Here is an 18372-nt window from a genome sequence, read left to right as displayed (position 1 = left end):
CAGCCAAAGCCAAAACACATGGTGGGGTGGGGTGGGGGACGCGGGAGGGACTCAGGTTTCTCCACATGAGCCTGTGAACAGTCCAGCTGGTCCCAGGGCCAGGCCCTGCAGAGCCGGAAGAACCTTTTCATTTCACACCTTGGAAAACCGAAGCCCAAGGTCCAGGCCATCCGGCTGCTAGCAAGGGGTGGAGGGAGTGTGAAAATCCCCATTTTACAGATGGAAATGAGACTCAGAACTGAAGGACCCTGTGTGGGGACGCTGTGGCCGGGGATCAGCCCCGTTCACCCCATTTCACATCTGTCATCTCCCGGCACAGGGACCCAAACCCATGAGAGACCACGAAGTCCATGAGTGAGAAGCACCAGGTTTAATATTAAAATCTTTCCCTTAAAAAAAAAGTACACAGATAAGAAAATTTGATGGCATATAAAATAGCACTTCTGCTGTATAAATGTGAGTTAATGTGAGTCCTAAAAATACTTGTAAACCTAGGTGATTACATCTTTGGTACCGTAGTGAGAACCCACTCCATCTCCTGGATGGGCAAAAGGGGCTGGTGCCCGGGGGCTGCTAGGCTGCCCTCCCCCCACTTCCAGCTCTCTTCCTGCCAACAGTCTTGGCTGCAGCCCTCGCTCCCCTGGCACCTCCAATGCCCCTGGGTTGGGGCGTGGCTGGAAGAGAGAGTACAGTGAGTGGGCCTGGGCAGTGACAAAGCCATACCCCACAGTTACTCCCTTGGGGACCAGGCAGCTGGTGGGTGAGAAGGCAACCCCCAAAATATCTGCCTCTTGCACCCCTTCTCAGGTTCCCTAGAAAGCCTTCTTGTCCTTTCTGGGGGACCCCCGGACTCCTCACTGTCCATTATGTCTGTGGCACAGACCCGGACAGGTGCTGGAGAGGCAGACTGCATGAGGTGGCCTGCTTTGCCCTCTCTGCCTCCTTTGTTCAGGAAGGCTCCAGAGGTGGTTGTGAGCCTGAAAGGGGTTCTGTAGTCTTCCCATGGGGCAGCTGCTGGGGGCTTTCCAAGACACTGGCTGTCACTTCGAGTCAAGACCTGGCCAGCTGGCCTTTTGGGACTTGCCCGGGGCCCTGGGGAAAGGGCACGGTTCCTGAATGCCCGGAGAGTGAGGCAGGGTCTGAAATCTCCCCAGACCCCAGCTGATGCCCAGGACGGAGGTTTGGGGCGTTTGGCTTTGCTTCATCTGGGCAAGCGTGCCACCCCCTGGAATACTCTAGAATGTTCGTGCTGGCAGGGCACCGGAAGTCACAGAGTCCACCTTGCTCATCTTTCAATAGGGCAAACAGGTCCGGACAGGGTGAGGGATCCCTCCAGGGTCCCCTGTCAAGTCCAATGTGCAGCCTGATCCACACGTGTGGACGTCTCTGCCGGGCCCACCAGCACGCTCATCACAGATGTGGGGCCCACCTGGCCCCGGAGACTCTGGTGGGTGAAGTAAGACTGGTGGTGACAAGGAAAAAGACCCCCGCACTTAGGGGGCCAGGAAGACACGAACGCGGGCACTTTGTATGGGGAGGTGTGTCCCAAGTGCCTGGGACAGCAGCTGTGGGCCAGGGTGTCCCGTACTTGGCTCGGCCCCCAGCATTAAGCGTGGATGGCCCCAGACCAGCTCGGGCCTGGGAAAGTGGAGACTGGCATTAAGGGGCGGTGGCTTCCGGATGAACACCACTGTCCAAGGCTGGGCCTCGGCTCGCCAGGAGCCGGGGATGCCAGAGTCCCTTCCCCAGCTCTTAGGTGGATGAAAGTGCAAGGAGAAGGCTACAGCTCCTTGAGGCGTAGCTGGCTGAACAGAAAAAAGCTAATCCCCCCCTCCGGAACCTCGAGACTCTCTCTAGTGATTCCAGCCTCCCCACCTGTCAGCCAGGGAGAGAATCCCAGATTCTGCGTCACCGAGCCCGGCTTTCCCATCCTGTAGATGGAGAAACTAAGTGCCCTGGGAGAACCCTGGCCCCCAGTCACATGGCCTCCCCAGAGGCAGAGGGCTGGTCACGGCCCCTGCATTCCTCTTGCCTCCTAAGCCAGCCCCAGTGGTTGGGTGCCACATGCCCACGGCAAAAGCTTTCTAGAAAGGGACAGCTGATGGGAGGCCAGGCCAGGCCGGGAGGCGCTGGGTGCTGGGAGGTAGAGGGGGAGCTCCAGGCAGGGCGAGGTGGGGCCAGCCCCCTACAGGAAGCTGTCCTCCGCCTCGGCCCGAGGCCCAGGGCAACATGAATCCAGTGGTGGCTCTGGCTCCACCTGGGGCTCGAGCTGGGGCTCTGGCTCTGGCTCCTCTTGGGGTTCCAGGGGGCTGTCGCAGGAGATGGTAGAGGAGGTGTTGACTTCATTCAGGGTGGAGCTAGGAAGAGAAGGCACACGTGTGAGGGGCTGGGAGGGAGCCGGAGTAAGATAACAGCAATAATCAAGAGCTTCCTGCGGGTGCAAGCTTGCACCATGCACCTGACACCCTTTAGTTCATTGAAGCCTTGTAAAGACTACATAAGAGGGACGCCTGGGTGGCTTAAGGGTCGGTTTAAGCATCTGACTTCGGCTCAGGTCATGATCTCACGGTCCGTGAGTTCGAGCCCCGCGTCAGGCTCTGTGCCGACAGCTCAGAGCCTGGAGCCTGCTTCGGATTCTGTGTCTCCCTGTCTCTCTGCCCCTCCCCCACTCACGTTTTGTCTCTCTCTCTCTCTCTCTCTCTCTCTCTCAAAACTAAATAAACATTAAAAAATTCTTAAAAAGAAAAAAAAAAAGACTACATAAGATAGGCACCATGAGGGAAGGGCTGCTCAGAGAGGTTGTGTCAGTGGCCGACATCACACAGCAAGACTTTGGAGCAGAATATCCAGTTAGCTCCAAAGCTTGTTCCTCACTCACCAGTAACTCCATTCCCTGCACTCCTGAAGCTGATCCCATTGGATCCTTCAGCAACCTCCAAATAGACGTGTGCTACCATTTTCATTTTATAGTTGAGGAAACTGAGGCTCAGAAAGTGGAGGCAGCTTGTCTGAGGGCACATCGCAGGGCCAGCATTCACACCTCAAGGTGTCTGAACTCTGAGCTTAACTCCTCTGCACACTGGCTACCAGGAGCCTTGGAACATTTGCTTCTTACGGAAGGTGTGGAGGGCCTTCTAGATCTTGTGTGTGCTCCCAGCGCCCGTGGGAGATGGGTCTCAGGGCGGCTGGGAGCAGAGCTGGAGCTGAAACCCAGCCTGCGGTCGCTGCCACTGCACCAGAGGGGGGGATCTGGTTTTGGGGGTGGGTCTGGCCCCACGGGGGACTCTCCTCTCCAGCTGAGGGAAGATCCTGTCGGAACATGAAGTCCAGGCAACAGCTGGCCCTTCCTCCAACCACGCCCCCACCCCTACTGTAACTTCACCACATCTCAAGGCAAAAGCAAAACGTGAATCTCCTTCCCAGCCTGAATTCTGACCTCAGTTCCTGTGGGCACTATGCCTCCCACAACCACGCCAGGCTCCCGGGGGCCCTCGGGCCATGGTCCTGGAGAACAGAGCAGAGGCCAGGGCTGGCGATGACCCCAGAGTGATACACAGGGTGCCGGGGATGCCGATTAGATTTCCTACCTCTCCTTAGGGCCTGGATAGGACGAGAGGGTGGATGGCCTGTGGGGGCCACTTTTCAGGAAACAGCTACCTTGCAGCTAAGCCCTAGCCCTTCGGTCTCTTTCCTGCCCTTTCTTCCTGAGGTCATCAAAGGTCAGATGAGTTCAGTTCTCTCTTCTACTCACTGGCAGGAACAAGTGCTCACCCTAGGTAGCTTACTTCTAAGGCAAGCCTGACGGCATGAACACACACACACACACACACACACACACACACACACTGCACACTATTGCCTTGGGCCTCAGGCCACAGTGGCTACCTGGCAAGGCTGGGGGAACCCTCCAGGGGGCCCTCATCAGCAATCTCGGGCTTGGGGTCAGGCAGGGGGATGATATAGTCATTGTCACTCTCGTTGGGCTGCACAGCAGTGTAGAGCACAGAGCTGGTGTCCAGGGGGGATCGGAGTCCATTGAAGCCGGGAAAGCGGGCTTGGGACCGAAGGACGGCTGGGTGGTCGCTCCTCAGAAACTCCTCATCCACCTGCTGGTACTTCTGCTCCACAGGGAGGGAGAACCCAAGAGAGAGGGATGTTCAGACCAGAAATGCCCATGGGGATCATCTAGCATGAGACTCTGACCTGGCCCCTCCTGCCTAAGGCAACTGGTGCTCAAGAGGAAGGAGACCTACCCAAAGCCTCACAGCCGGGAGGCTCTCCCACCTGGCATCTCACAAGACCAGGTGAGCTCAGGGCCCCCCAGGGAGGGGGCAGTCGGCAGACTAGTGCCCGTGAGCCTCACACTTCCCCTACTTTGGAGTAGACAGGTGTGGGCTCTCCCCCCGCCTCAACCTCCTTCAGTGGGGCCTCAGTTTCCCTAACTACTGAATGGTGACAACCCACTCCATCTCACCGGGCGCTGAGCTGGGACAAGACGTGGGGGGGGAGTGTGGTTAGGAACGGACAGGGGACAGGGAGCGCGCATCACCCCTCCCTGTAACTCCCTCTGGTGGACAGGCCCTACTGGCTTCATTGGCCTCAAATGAGCCCGCAACAGGGTCCAAGCGGTCCGGCCCTTAGCAGACATGGAGCCTGGGGTTTTCAGACTTCTGAAGGAGACCCAGGCCGTGGCATGGGTGCAAAGACATGAAAAGGGAGCAGGATGAAGGGGGCTGTAGGCATCGACTTCCAAGCAGGACGTCATCTCAAAAACCTCTGTGCTGCTAAAATAAATTCCACTCATAGCTCCAGCCCATCCCTTACTAGAACCAGCAGGGAAACTGAGGCCCAAGAGGATACAGGGTGGTCCCTCAAATACAAGCATGACACACAGAGCCTTGTACCCAGTGTCTGACTTCTGGACCAGAACTCTCCATTTTGCTGGCCCGACATACCTTCTTGTACCCCTCACCCAGCAGCCTCTCGAGAAGCAGCACCAGCTGGGAGAAGGGAGGCCGGATCTCAAACTTCTCTTCCCAGCACTTCTGCATGATCTCGTAGCTGGGGAGAGGTGCACAGGGGGTCAGGGTCTCTGGCTCAGAGTCTGCCGCCTCCCAGAACGAGGTGGGTGATGAAGGGAGTTGGGGAGGACAGGTGGATGGGACTGTTTTTCCCACTCCCTCAAGGCCCTCCCCCCACCGGTGGTTCCATGGGGTTGACCACTCCTTGGTGAGCACACGGCCCAGGCAGGTCTGGCTGGTAGGAGTTTTCATGCCCTGCTCTGGATGGGTGGGCACGAGACCCCAGCTGAGCCCTTGACAGTCAGCTTGGGGCCTTTTACTCGAACCATGGTGGAAGCAGTGAGGAGGTAGCCGTGTGGCCTGAAATCCAGGCCAGCGCAGGGGACAGCAGAGACCAGGTAAAACAAGAGATTCCTGATGACGGCGTCTGAATGCCTAGATCCAGCTATAGCAAGGTTTTTCTAGCTCCCTGAACTAATCTATTTTCACCTTAAGCTGGCAACACTGGACATCTATGGTTTGTACCCCCCAAAAAAAACTCTCCCAAAGGCTCCACTCACATCTCATCGGAGGCATGGGCAGGCTGGGCCATTCGGTAACCCCGCTTGATGGCATTATAGAACTGCTCATTCATGGGCAGCTCTGGGTAAGGGGTGCCACCTGTCAGGGAGGAGAGACAAGAGATACACAGGCTCAGACGTGTTGGAAAAGTGGCAGGTACCCTATTCTATGGCACAGGGAGAGGCACACCAGCCCTCGAGCGGGCGAGGGTGCAGTGGCCTCGGCACTGGGAGATGTGGCTCTTGTAGAGGCTCTGGACAGAGATGACCAGCACCCCCAGAATCAGAGAACCAGAGAACACCAGAGTCAAATAGACTTTTTGATGTCACTTCCAGACCCCTCGAGAGATGGGGAGGTAAAGAGACCCAGGGAAGACAAGGGACTTGCCAAGCTCACACAGCAGCGAGACAGCAGCAGCACCGTGACTCGAGCCAGAGAGCCCTGACCCCCCTCGCAGAGCCTGCCCCATGGCCCCACCAGGCTGGGGGTGTGAGTGGCCAGTGTGCCGTGCAGCTGAGGGCTGGGGGAAAAGGAAGCATACCCAGGGTAAAGATCTCCCAGAGTAGGATCCCGAAGGACCACACATCACTCAGGGTGGTATAGAGGCTGTTGAAGATGCTCTCGGGAGCCATCCACTTCAGAGGCAGGAAGGTCTGTGGGAGGCAAGACGGCACTAAGTACCAGGACGGCCAAGCCCCACTCTGTGCCTGGGCAAGAGGAGGAGGTCTGGCCTCCTTACTTAGTAAGGCCCCTGCACCTTACTCCCCAGACCCTGAGAGCCCGCCTCTGCAGGCACACAGATCCCACACTCATCCCAGTGCTGGCCAGAGGATCAGAAGGCCATGTTTTTTCACCCACAAGCTGGTCACATGGCAGCCTCTACCCTAAGGAGGAGCCCCAGGGTCTGAGGCCTCTTACAGAATGGCCCTTCTTCCTGATCCCAGTAGAGGCCCTGGCCAAGTTGGCAGACAGCAGGGGAGCCAGGGACATGCCAAGGTGCCACCCAGCTCTCACCCGGCCGCCTTAGATCTCTTGGGTCTAGAGACCCTCCATCTCTGGGGTTCACTGTCCCCTTATGGAAAGTGGGAACATGAGTGGCAGGCAGAATGGTCACCAAATATACACTTGACCTGCTTCCCTCTTCCCAGAACCCATTACAGCTGGTCCTTCGCCCCCTGTCGTGACCAGTGAATCTGAGCCCCGGGCTCACCCGTACAACCTTAACATCTCTGCCCCCTCCTGCCCCATGCACAGCCGGTGGCAAAGCCTGTCACCACTGGGCAGGGTAGGCCATGAGGAACTCTGTCCTGACCTCCTATATGCCACAGCCACGCTGACCAGGAGGAAACCTGTTCCCAGGTCACACGGGTCAGGGAAGGTACTCACGCTGCCTTTGGAGATATAGTTCGAGTCCCTCATGATGTCACGAGCCAGGCCAAAGTCACAGATCTTGACCAGCTTGCCCTCACAGATGAGCACGTTCCTGGCTGCCAGATCTCGGTGGACGCACTAGGTTGGGGGAGATGGGAGCTGAGGCCTTGGGGGCAGTTGTAGGAGAAGACCTCCCCGTCAAGGGCTTTGGGGAAAATGCATCGCCACACAGGCATGAGAGGCCACACGGTGAGGGCTTTGACTGTCCTCACCCACCAGAGTTGTGGTGAGGGGACGTAGCTGCCATATGGAGCTGAGTACTTGGAGGACCCTGGCTGGCTTGGGTTGCCCACCTCTCCATGACCTTGATCCGCTCGCTGCAACCATACGTACGTTCTTGGAGGCCAGGAACTCCATGCCATTGGCCACCTGGTAGCTGAAGCCCACAAGATCTGTGTAGCTAAGCACCGGGGACTCGTTGATCAGAGTCGCCCGACAGGTCCTCTCGGGAGCTAAGAGAGAGCACAGAAGTTCACCTACTTACTGTCTGTGTCTCCACATGGCCCACAGAACCCCCGCCCTTTTATTCACCGAGGCCGAATGTCCAATACAGGTAACTACTAACCCTCTAAGTCTCCCGCAAAAGGAAAACAATTGCCAAATATCTAATGTAAATCTCTCCTACCTTATCAGTGCTCTCATTGGCCGGAAAAGCCTTTGGCATTAGCCCGAGGCCTGGGCCATCTTTTCTCAGCCTGACCTGCCCGCTTCTCAAGGACACTGGGTCAGCCTTGTGCCTGTGGTGTGCCAGCACCCCAGGAGGCCAAGTACTCCTCCAACCCAACTCCTCCCTGCTGGATCCAGAAACAGAGGCTCCCGATGGGGCTCCACCACAGGACAGCTTTGGGCAGGTGGCTAACCTCGGTTTCTGCATCTATGAAATGGGTACAAGGCCACCTTCCTCCCAGTAAGAAAGGCTGTGATAAGAAAGCATGATTACATAGGCAAGGGGGCGGTGCATAGGCGTGCACCCACCTGTGGGGACGTAGTTGTCATAAGGGGCCACGTAGCTGGAGGACTCAATGTCTGCATATTTGATTCCTCCTTTCATGTCCAGCATGGGCACGTAGTCCACCGACTCATCCTTGCTCATGTCCATGTAGCCGCCGTCACTCTCCCCAGGCAGGGACACGTGGCTGGGGGAGAGAGGAACATCCCAGGAGGAGCCACAGGCTGTCCTTTTCCTTCCCTTCCCGTCCCTGCTCGCCCCCAGGGCCCACCGGGCACTATCACTCAGGGATTTCTTCTTTCCACTTATCCTCCTTCAGCTAGTCACAACTTGAACAGCCACGCAGTGAGCTCTCTCAGCCAGCCAGTGGGGCCCTAAGCTGGGCACTGGGGTGCTAAGAGGACACAAGACCCAGTGTGTGTCCTTAGGGAGCTCACACGTAGGCATGATCACAGCACCCCAGCATGAGGGTCATAAGAAGAGCATGAAGCAGGTGCCTTTCTGTGGCACCATCCAGCCGTGATGCCCTGGGAGGCCCCAGCCACAGCCCAGAGGGGGCAGGAATTGCCCTAATTCCCTGCAGCACCTGCTCCCCAGAGAGCTACGGGACCGCGTATACACGTGTCTCTAGAGGTAGACCAAAGACCAGAAGGAAATCGATCAAATGTTGGGGAGGACAGGGGTGAGCCGTAATGTCTTTTAAGGATTTTCTGAAGTTATGCTTGTCTCTGCAATAAACCCATCTTGCTGTTGTCATCAGCAGAAGTAGGAAAAGTTACTTTTGGAAAAGAAGAAGAAAGACACTGCATTGCCCACGGGACACCGCACACCAGAGACTCCCAGCAGGGAGCAGAGCACCGTGCACTGCGATGGGAGTCGGGCCTGGGACCAGAGAGCCCCAGGTGCTCTCCATGAAAGGAGAGGGTGTCACGACACAGAGGGAGGGGCCAACGGGTCACATCCACAGAGAGTGCCCAGCCCAGGGCAGGACCCCTGCAGGCAGTCCGTAGGTGGCAGCCGATCCCACCAAGACCATCACCAGAGTGATAAGCCAGGTCCGGGGGAGGCCAAGCCCTGGGTCCCAGACTGACCCGTGAAACAGCCCGGGCTCCTACACCCTGTCTGCCCACCCTGGCCTCGGCCTCCGCCCCGGCCAGGAGGGAGCGAGCAGGTGCTCCTCGGGGCTCCCCGAAGATTCAGGTCCCCAGCCTCCTTTGGTACCTGGGCAGAGGGAGCCCCGCGGGCAGGGCGTTGCTGTAGAGCTCGGCGCTGGGCGGGCGGCGCTTGTCTGAGCAGCGTTGCAGGAAGGTGTGCTTGTTGCGGTGAAGGTAGTCTACCAGGTCGCCGTAGCGGCAGTACTCCGTGATGATGTAGATGGGTCCTAGGGGGGGCACAGGCTCAGCGACAGTCCCCGGGGGGCCACAGACTTCCCATCGGGGCCCTGAGGCCAACCACCGGCTGCACGTCGGAAAGGCAGTCGGGTAAGACGGCCGAGAGGCTTTGGCACCGGGCGAACCTGGGTTCTCTTCCCGCCTCCGCAACCATGAGCGAGGTACTTATTCTCCCTGAGCTTCACTTTCCCCATCTGTTAAATGGGGCTAACCGCACCCACCTCCAAGGGCTGTCCTGAATGTTCATAAGGTAACGCCTTCGTCGGGGTGGCTCAGGGCCCGGCACATGGCAAGTACACAGTGGTACATATCACCAACTTATTCTGGAGCCCCGTATATAAGGGAAATCAAGGCAACTATTTATTATCAGGTTATTGGATCAATTCAAATGCAACACATTTACTTGAAGCCAATCAGCGGGAACGGGAAGATATTGATGAAAAGAAAAATTTTGAAATGGGTGATCTTGCGGACATAAATTGGCCTATGTACGCAATGTACTTCTGTATTTTATTTTGGTTGCACAATACTGAGGAAAATTCCAAATCTCACAATAAGCAGCTGCAAACAACGATAACATTTTTTTTTCTTTTCTTTTTTTTTATTTTTTTTTTTACAGCCTAACTTGCAATCAGAGCTTCAAATAAACACACTGGCTAGAGAGGCTTTATTCTGTGATCTGAATGAAAGCCACTGCCAATCAGCATGCTGGTGGCCTCCAATTGTAGGGATATAACTCACCTCACGGGGGCCGTGATTGATCAGTTTGTAAAATGTAGTGTGAAAATTTAAAAATGTCAGAGGACCTGGGGCGCCTGGGTGGCTCAGTCAGTTAAGCGTCCGACTTTGGCTCAGGTCATGATCTCTCGGCTCGAGAGTTCGAACCCCACATCGGGCTCTGCGCTGACAGCTCAGAGCCTGTTTCAGATCCTCTGTCCCCCTCTCTCTGCCCCTCTCCCACTTGCACGTGCATTTCCCTCTCTCTCTCTCTCTCTCTCAAAAATAAATAAACATGTGGAGAAAAAATGTCAGAGCACCCCTGGGGTTTGGAAACGACCCGAGGAGTCCGTGGGCCTTGAAAGTGTTGTGATTCTGTGAGTTTGTAAACCCCACCCCCGTGTGGGTCTGTGAGGTGAGGGCAGGATGGGCGCAGACCCTCCAGCTGGAGTGTCTCGTTGTCTGTGGATTGAGGAGGGGTGGGGAAGGGCCAGGCCTGGGCTGCTGGCATTTTCCAGAATCCTCTGGGGGAGTGGTTTTGGTACCTCCTTTGGTGCAGGCCCCCAGCAAGTTGACCACGTTCAGATGGGGCCCAAGGTGACTCATGATCTTCAGCTCTGACATGAGGGCCTGCTTCTCGCTGCTGCGGGCTGTGGCTGAGGGGGAGACGGGGCCTCAGGCCTGCCCTGTCACCGAGGCCCCAAGGAAGCCCTTCTGCCCCACCCTGTGCTGGAAGACCCAGATGGCCGAGGGTGGTGAGGACCCACGTGCAGGGGGAGGAGAAAGAGGATGGGAGAACGGTCAGGGAGGGAAGGAGGTGCCAGGAGGAGGGGGCAGAATGAGGAAGCCTCTTAGCCAAAGCAGAATCTGGAGTGGTGCTGGCCACCAGGTGACCGGACCACTTGCGCCCAGCAAATCAGAATCAGGGAGTGCCTGGATGTGCGGGCAAGGGGCAGGGGAGATGTGGGGCCCAGACGTGAGGAAGGGGCAGGCTCCCAGGACTCACATTTCAGCATCTTGACCGCCACTTTCATCGTGGCCTGAGAATGGCTCAGGCCGTGAGCTGTGGCCTCCACCACCTGCCCAAAGGCCCCAGAACCGAGGGTGCGTCCTGGGGAGAGACAATCCCTCAGCTCCTGGCCCACCAGGAAACGGCATACCCCATCCTCTCTGAGGTCAATCCCCCAAGCCACCTGGACTTAAGGTGTTCCCCTAAAGGAGTCTCCTAAGATAAGACCTCAGTGTTTGGCAGGCCTTCCTGGTGTCTCATCTAAGTTCTGCCTGCTTTCTGGACCATCTTTTGTCCCTGGAAGCCTTCTTCCCACCCCAGAAGGGTGCTCAGCTCCTCTGTATGCCTCACCCTCTCCAGCTAGACTAAGCACAGGCCTGGCATGCCGGCTGTCTTCGATGAATACTTCCTCTCTCGCCACAAAGATCTCCTAGCTCACAAAGGCACAGGATCATAGGACCTCAATGCTGAACGGTCCCTAGGGGACCACCTTGCCCATTATATGGCGGCGGGGACACTGAGGGCCAGAGAAGGCAGGACGGCAGCCCTAGGTCTCAAAGCTAGTCATGGCAAGGCTGGACCACACCTCAGACAGTCTCCACCCCCCCCCCCCCCCCCCCCCCCCCCCGCTTCAAGTACCCAAACTGCTCCACGACTACTCCCTGGACTGACCAAGCACAAGCTGGTCCCGTGGCAGCTCCCAGGTAGAGTCATAGGGCAGCTGCATAGGGTCCACGTAGATGTACTCATGGCCATCAGAGCTCACAGATTCAATCACCTTCCATCGGATCTCATAACGTGGCTTCTGTAGGACCGACACCAGGGATGGATCGTCAGAGGAGTTCTGGGCTTTGGGGCCCACGAGCCTATAGCCCCTTACGGAACAGATGGAGCAGGAGCCCCTGAGGCCAGGGAGGGGCAGAGGCATATTTGAAGTCACGCAGCAAGTTACTGATAAAGCTCAGCTCCGTGGGCTCAGTGAGAACAGATGATAACAGGCCTTAGCTGGGCAGTGGCTGAAGAGGGGCTAACAGCCAAGGGCCTGGCTCATCAGAACCTCTTCACCAGCTTCTCCCAGAGCATTGGCTGCTCCCCAGATGGGCATAGAAGGGCAGGCAGCCCCGGAAATGGACACAAGCTAGGGGCACTCGGCTGGGTATGGACAGCCCCTCCCCATGCTGGGTCACTCGCAGTGGGAATCTCAGAAGGATGTAAGCTTAGAAATCATAGCATGTTGGAATCACAGGATTGGAATCATAGAATGATAGAATCATGAGTGCTGCAATCTTAACTCGGGAATCTTAAAACGTTGGGATCGTAGAATAATGAAGCCACAGAACAGGGCATTGAAATTACAGGTTAATAGGACGCGAACGCATTTCATTAGAATCCTGGGAGTCTCTGGGGGTGAGAGGTGGAAGAATTCTGGAGTCCACGGTCCACCCAGAAAGTGCCTTGCCCTGTGGCTGGGAGGGCCAGGGCTGATGTCCAAGTGAGACCCAGGAGGGCACAGCAGGGGCAGGGGACCCTGGATGGCCTGGACCAGGCCTGAGATGGCCCTTGCTGCTGGGGGTGGAGGCAGCTCGGACACCGGTGCCATTCTATATCATTTTACACCTGCCCTGTGTGCTGGGCTGGGACGTGGACAGATCCTGTAGCATTCAAGGATGGCAGGGGCCTCCGTGCAAAAAAAAAGAAAAAAAAAGAAAAGAAAATAGTGTACCAGTCTGCACCCATTAGGCAAGGATGGGAGATTACCTTCTGCCAGAGCATGATGAGGATGATGAGGGAGATGATTGTGAGGACCACCAAGGCCAGGATGGCCGAGATCACCACCACCTTGAAGGGCAGAGCTGGAAGCAGAGACAAGAGCTGGCCATAAGCAAAGAGGGAGCTTGGCAGCTGCCCTGGCCACCCCTCACCCCACCTCCAGAAACATGAACCCTCTCTGCTTGTCCTCTTCTCCACCAACCATGCCCATGACATCAGACTCACAGCCCCTCCCTCTGGGCCAGAACTTCAGCCTCTCCCATAAGTACCCACGTCCCTAAGTAACAGCTGCAGCTCAGCTCACTGTGGGCCCCCATATCCCTCAGCCCTTGCAAGGATCAGTCTGGCCTGACCACGTGTGACATGTCTGACCAGGCCTGACGTGTCTGCCATGGCTTCAGACTAGATGCCAGCTCCTGATGACTAGACTCACCTTGCGTCTGAATCTCTGCCCTTGCCGGGGCTGTCACAGCTGGGACAGAGCCTGACCAAGTGGCCAATGGACTGAGTGACTGAGCTTGCACAACCTGATGAATCCAGACTGTTTCCTCCTCTGCTTCCCCTGAGTACCCAGTGGCATTGGGGTAGTGACAGTAGTTATAAGGTGTATCCCCCAGGGAGCAGGGGTAACCAGGTAGGGCTAACTCGGGGCCCCCAAGTCCCAAGTCTCCTCCCTAAGGCCTCAGCCTCTTTGCTGCACAACTTCCCATTCTTTCCCCCTCCCTCTGCACCCACCCAGGCCAGACCCTCATCCCCCCTGCCCTGACCCACTGGCCACCCATGGGATCCCTGAAGAACTCATTCCCTCCCCCTCTGTCCCCCACCTGCCCCTCTCGGCTCCCCTGGAGGCCCTGTCCTTCCTCCCCAGGGTCGCAGACCAACATCACTCCTCTCCTCCTTCTCCCCACCAGGTCACACATCGCAGTCCTGGGAAGGAAGACTGAATCTTCCAAGGAGCCATCTGAGTACAAAGAAGAGCCTTCATCCAGCCATGGTCGTTTCCCCATGAGCTGGTTCACAGCTTCCCCTCCAGGTGGCACATGAAAGCTTTACTCCTGTCTCGCTCCAAGTTGGTCGGCAGGTGCCCACTTGCTCAGGGATATGTGTGCATGTGTGTGCGTGTGAGTGAGATAAGGTATGAAAACCTCCACCTATCCCATCCCAGGGTGGGGGGCTGGAGGCAGCTCTGCGTACGGAGACACATGTGTGGGCCAGCTCACCGACCTGTCAAAATGCCTCACACAGCCCTCAACGCTCTGCTTGCGCTGGCTTCTGCCCACCCCTGCAGCTCCTCCTTTACCACTCCCTTGCCTCTGTCTCCTCTCTCCAGCCCCTAAATCACACACATACTCTGTGCTCCAGCCAAGATTTCTCTGATCCCATCGTGCCTCTGGGCTCTTGCCCAGGCCATACCTTTTTACCGGAACACCATTCCTCATCAGCTAACTCCCAGGTTATCTTTGCAGGTATTGACCTAAAGCTTCCTTTTTCCAGGACACTTTCCTGAATCCCATAGCTGGACATGGAGCCCCCTCCTCTCTCTAGGCTTTCCCCCACAAAGTACTGACCCCGGCAGTGGGACTGTCTGTTTTCTTCTCTGCCTTGTCTCTGGGTTGTGGGCACTAGAAGGGCAGGCAGGGCTGGGCCTTCCCCAGTGAGAAGCTGGGGATTACTATTCCGTTATTATTTACTGAATAAGGAAACGAGTGAGTAAACGAAGTACAAGCAGACAGGTAGATGCACACACAGGAACTAGCAGGTAGCAAGAGCATCCAGGTACTGGAGGAGACTATTCACACGGACAAGAATCATGCACGTCTGTGTATCTTCTAACAGACGTGCATTGTGCAGCAGGCATCTGTGTGCAGATTGTGTTTGCACGCTCTCGCGGAAAGGTGTGCTGCAACTCCATGTTTACACAGACGCACACATGCGTAAGAATTCTACATGCATTGTTTGCACGCCTGCACGGGGATTGTGCATGCGCACGTACGTGCATACAGACATACACTCCTGGATTTATATACGTGTCTGGGGATTGGGCATATTCATATACGTGGTTTATAAACATACACTCGGTGGGCTGACACACAAGGTAGGTCTCATGCACGCTGACAGACATGCACTCCAGCTTTACATGCATGTCTGGGGGTTGGGCATTCTTCATTGTGTGGTTTACAAATCTACACTTGGAAGGTTTGCACCTGCGTCCAAGGATCAGGCCTACTCATATGCATGGCTTATGACATGCATACAGCGTACATATGCTATAGCCATGATTTATGTCAGAGACTCATGGATGTACACACATATGCCAATACTGTGTTGTTGTGTGAGTGCGTAAGAGCACACACTCTGGTGGGTTTCACACACTCTGGTGGGTTTCACAATGCTCCTGAGTGCCCACAGACACACTGGCTGCAGCCCACTGGGCTCACAGGCACGGATCCAAGTATGGCAGGGTTGTGATGGGGGTGAATGGTCTTCAGGGGCCACCAAGGCGGGAGGACTCACAATGTGGCACCACGGTGACCTCCTGCATGTCGTGGCCCAGCAGGTTGTGCAGAGTGCAGCGCACGGACAGAGGCTGATCCACACGGCGCAGGCGGAGCGTGCTCACCACCTCAAACTCCTGATCCTCAGGCCAGTAAGTCACGTTAGTCTCCAGCTGGCTGTCCTCCTCGGAACTGTTCCCCAGTGGGGTGGGTGGCAGCTCGCGCGGACATCTGCCGGGAGAGCCAGTCGGGTCAGCTTCCAGTCCCTTCCCTCTTCGGACTGGGAAACTGAAACCAAAGGCAAGCAGCGCCACAGGGCGGTAGTGGAAGGAGGCTCCCCTTACCTCCACCCCTCTGCCCCCACCCCCCCCAAACCCCCCTCTGGTTCCTGCTTCTTCCCAATGCCTGGTCCTGAGCTCGTTCCTCTTGTGGCCCCTAGACTGACCGGCAGAGGGCGCTCCTACCCCAGAACGGAAAGCCCTGGATGGCAAAATCCGCTCCATTCATTTGATCATGAGTCAAGGTAAGGAAACGGACACTTTAGGTCATACAGAGAATCTCCAAGAAGCCACATCTCCTAGGACTGGGCTCTAGCATGGAACAATGTGCCCAGAGAAGGGGCTGATCTAGACGACCTCCACTGGGTCCTTCCAGCCAGCTGTGGTTACCCTGGGAGACAGAGGCCCCAGGTCTGCTCACCTTTTGAGGTCACTGCAGGTAGACCAGGTGAGGTGTGGCTGGGGCATGCCCCGGCCGCGACAGCGGACTGTCTGCTCCCCGCTGGCAGGATGGTTTTCACTCAGCTCCAGCACACGGACAGGCACTGTGTGGAGAGGGCAGGCGGCCAGGTGGTGGGTAGGTCAGAAAGGACAGTGAGAAAGGCCCTCAGGAAGGACCTGGCCCAGCCTCTCCCCCCGGGGTGGGGGAAGGGAGCTTCAGGCTGCAGGTGAACATTAAATACCAGGAATCACCGTGTGAAAACTGACAGATTCCCCTTCTGGGTACTTCAAAGGGGAAACCTCAGTGGGGTGCTAGTCTGTCTCTAACACCTCTCTGAGACTCGCTAATCTTCCCTTTTAACAAAGACAAGAGCAGGTCTGAGGGTCAGAGAAAGCCCTGGGAAAGCGCGAGCACGGAACTAGAATTTAATAGCATTGCTTTGTTTCCTCAGAGTTTATTTTAGTGGTTGCTTTCTATTTGTGACATGTGATGCTGATTTTCCATCTACAATTGAGAGGTTAAATTCTCTTTCAAAATAAATTTATTTTTAGACAGTCAATTGACAAAACAGTAAGTCTTCAGTGTGTCATTCCCTTGCTCCAAACCCTGCAGTGGCTGGTCATTTCCGTCATAGGAAAAGCCAAGGTCCATACGGCAGCTCTACAGGACTGTACTGTCTGCCCTCCTCCCAGCCCCCGACTGCCAGGCCTCAGCTCTGACCTCACCTCCCACCACTCCCCCCCTCTCTGTTCCAGCCACACAGGCTTTCTGCTGTTGCTGCTGCCTTCGTACAGCGTGGTGGGCCCTTTCCCACCAGCCACTTGCCTGATGGCCTCACCTTGAAGTCTCCACGCAAACGTCGCCTCCCTGAGGCCAGCTCGATGAGGCTATATGCGCCCTGAACTCTCAGTCCTGTCTACCCAGGCTCTTTTTTTCTACAGCACTCCTTACCTTCTAACCTTCTATGTAATTTGCTGTGAGGTTTTAGAAACACCAGTCTAGCCCAGTGGCCTCCTTGTATAACTTGAGGCCCAAAGAGGGGATATACTGAGTTCATCCAGCAGTGGAAGTGTTGGAGCTCAGCCTAGAAGCCAGCCTCCTGAGTCCTCAGCTCCTGCTCCTGCTCCCCCTATGGGTGGGTGGACAGTGTAGGGAGGGAGAATTGATGGAAGCGGGGGGGGGGGGGGGGGGGGTGGTGGTTTGTGGGAGGCAGGGTGGAGGGCCCCTCACCATTGACCTGCAGCTGGAAGGAGATCTGGGCCTCTGCATCCTCGTGGAAGGCCCGCATGGTGTAGTAGCCAGCCTCAGCCACCTTCACCCGCACCAATGTCAGTTCTGACACATACCTGGGGAGCAAGACAGGCCCAGCTGCCAGAGCTGGAAGGACTCTTATGGGAACCACCCCCCCACCCCAACCTCCTTGTACAGACAAGAAAAACAAGACCCAGGGAGGGACAGGAGCTTCCCAAAATTACACAGGCATCGGTAGCAAAGCCAGGACTCTCCTGAATCCCCACCTACAGGAAGCTGGCTCCACTGAGCCAAGAGGGAGTGTTGGGTAGGAGGAGGAGGGTGGGGGGAGCACCCCTTCCCTCTCCCCCTCCCCCCCCCCCACATCTCCCCCTTGCAGAAAGGCCTGGCATTGCTTTATCCTAACATACCGTGCCTGTGTCAGCCTACTCATCAGCCTCCCGGCCACCATCCATGCACAGGTGGTAGTGGCCTGCCTGGCACCCTCTTCCCTAATCTCTGGCCTTTTTCTCCTCAGCTGCTCCCTGCTGGCTCCACCCATCACAAGGACAACTACACATCTGGGTGATCGTCAGAACAATGTCTGTTTCCCCCATAGACAGGAAATTCTAGGAGGCATGGAGCAGTCTATTTGGATCTCTGCAGCATCCCCCAGTGCCTGGCATGGCACCTCGCACATAGTGGGCTCTCAGGAAAGGTGGGTCTAGGTTTATCCAGTGGCTGAAGGCTGTGGGCTGCCTGGCAGCTGCAGAGAGTAACTTCAAGAATGGGGTGGGTGGGTTGCTGCTCACCGGGTCTCAGACACATTGCGTGTGGACAGGGCAATCTCGCCTGCGCTGGAGTCGCCTAGCGTGCGGTTGTCCTTGAGCCACATGACAGTAGGCGGCGGGTAGGCCTCGAACACCACCTGCAGAGTCCGGCTGCGGTGCAGCTCCGCGAATTGTACGGCGTCCAGCTCTCCCAGCAGCTGCACGTAGCCACTCTCTGCAAGGGGCGGCTGTCAGGGGCGGTGCCCCGGGGGCGGGGCTATGCCCGGCTACCAATAAGGCAGCGCCTC

General features: G+C 56.6%; 1 protein-coding gene across 4 annotated transcripts in view; it reads right to left on the bottom strand.

Moving 5' to 3' along the window:
* Nucleotides 1–351: 351 nt before the first annotated feature.
* PDGFRB (platelet derived growth factor receptor beta) overlaps nucleotides 352–18372 on the bottom strand; it is a 37776-nt gene continuing 19755 nt past the window's right edge. For all 4 annotated transcript variants that reach the window (XM_045437217.1, XM_045437208.1, XM_045437199.1 and 1 more), the window contains 17 exons: nucleotides 18107–18299; nucleotides 17295–17410; nucleotides 16044–16167; nucleotides 15364–15575; nucleotides 12838–12932; nucleotides 11752–11884; nucleotides 11077–11181; nucleotides 10616–10726; nucleotides 9184–9343; nucleotides 7989–8149; nucleotides 7347–7465; nucleotides 6969–7091; nucleotides 6124–6235; nucleotides 5582–5681; nucleotides 4956–5061; nucleotides 3886–4118; nucleotides 352–2357 (listed from right to left, as the gene is read on the bottom strand). In XM_045437217.1, the coding sequence (XP_045293173.1) occupies nucleotides 2186–2357; nucleotides 3886–4118; nucleotides 4956–5061; nucleotides 5582–5681; nucleotides 6124–6235; nucleotides 6969–7091; nucleotides 7347–7465; nucleotides 7989–8149; nucleotides 9184–9343; nucleotides 10616–10726; nucleotides 11077–11181; nucleotides 11752–11884; nucleotides 12838–12932; nucleotides 15364–15575; nucleotides 16044–16167; nucleotides 17295–17410; nucleotides 18107–18299 (2375 nt within the window). In that variant the 3' untranslated portion in view covers nucleotides 352–2185. The remainder of the gene's footprint in view (nucleotides 2358–3885; nucleotides 4119–4955; nucleotides 5062–5581; nucleotides 5682–6123; nucleotides 6236–6968; nucleotides 7092–7346; nucleotides 7466–7988; nucleotides 8150–9183; nucleotides 9344–10615; nucleotides 10727–11076; nucleotides 11182–11751; nucleotides 11885–12837; nucleotides 12933–15363; nucleotides 15576–16043; nucleotides 16168–17294; nucleotides 17411–18106; nucleotides 18300–18372) is intronic.

This window comes from Leopardus geoffroyi, chromosome A1 (genome assembly GCF_018350155.1).
Source record: "Leopardus geoffroyi isolate Oge1 chromosome A1, O.geoffroyi_Oge1_pat1.0, whole genome shotgun sequence".
Lineage (NCBI taxonomy): Eukaryota > Metazoa > Chordata > Mammalia > Carnivora > Felidae > Leopardus > Leopardus geoffroyi.
The sequence above is the reverse complement of the archived record's forward strand: the minus strand, read 5'-3'. Positions and strand labels throughout refer to the sequence as shown.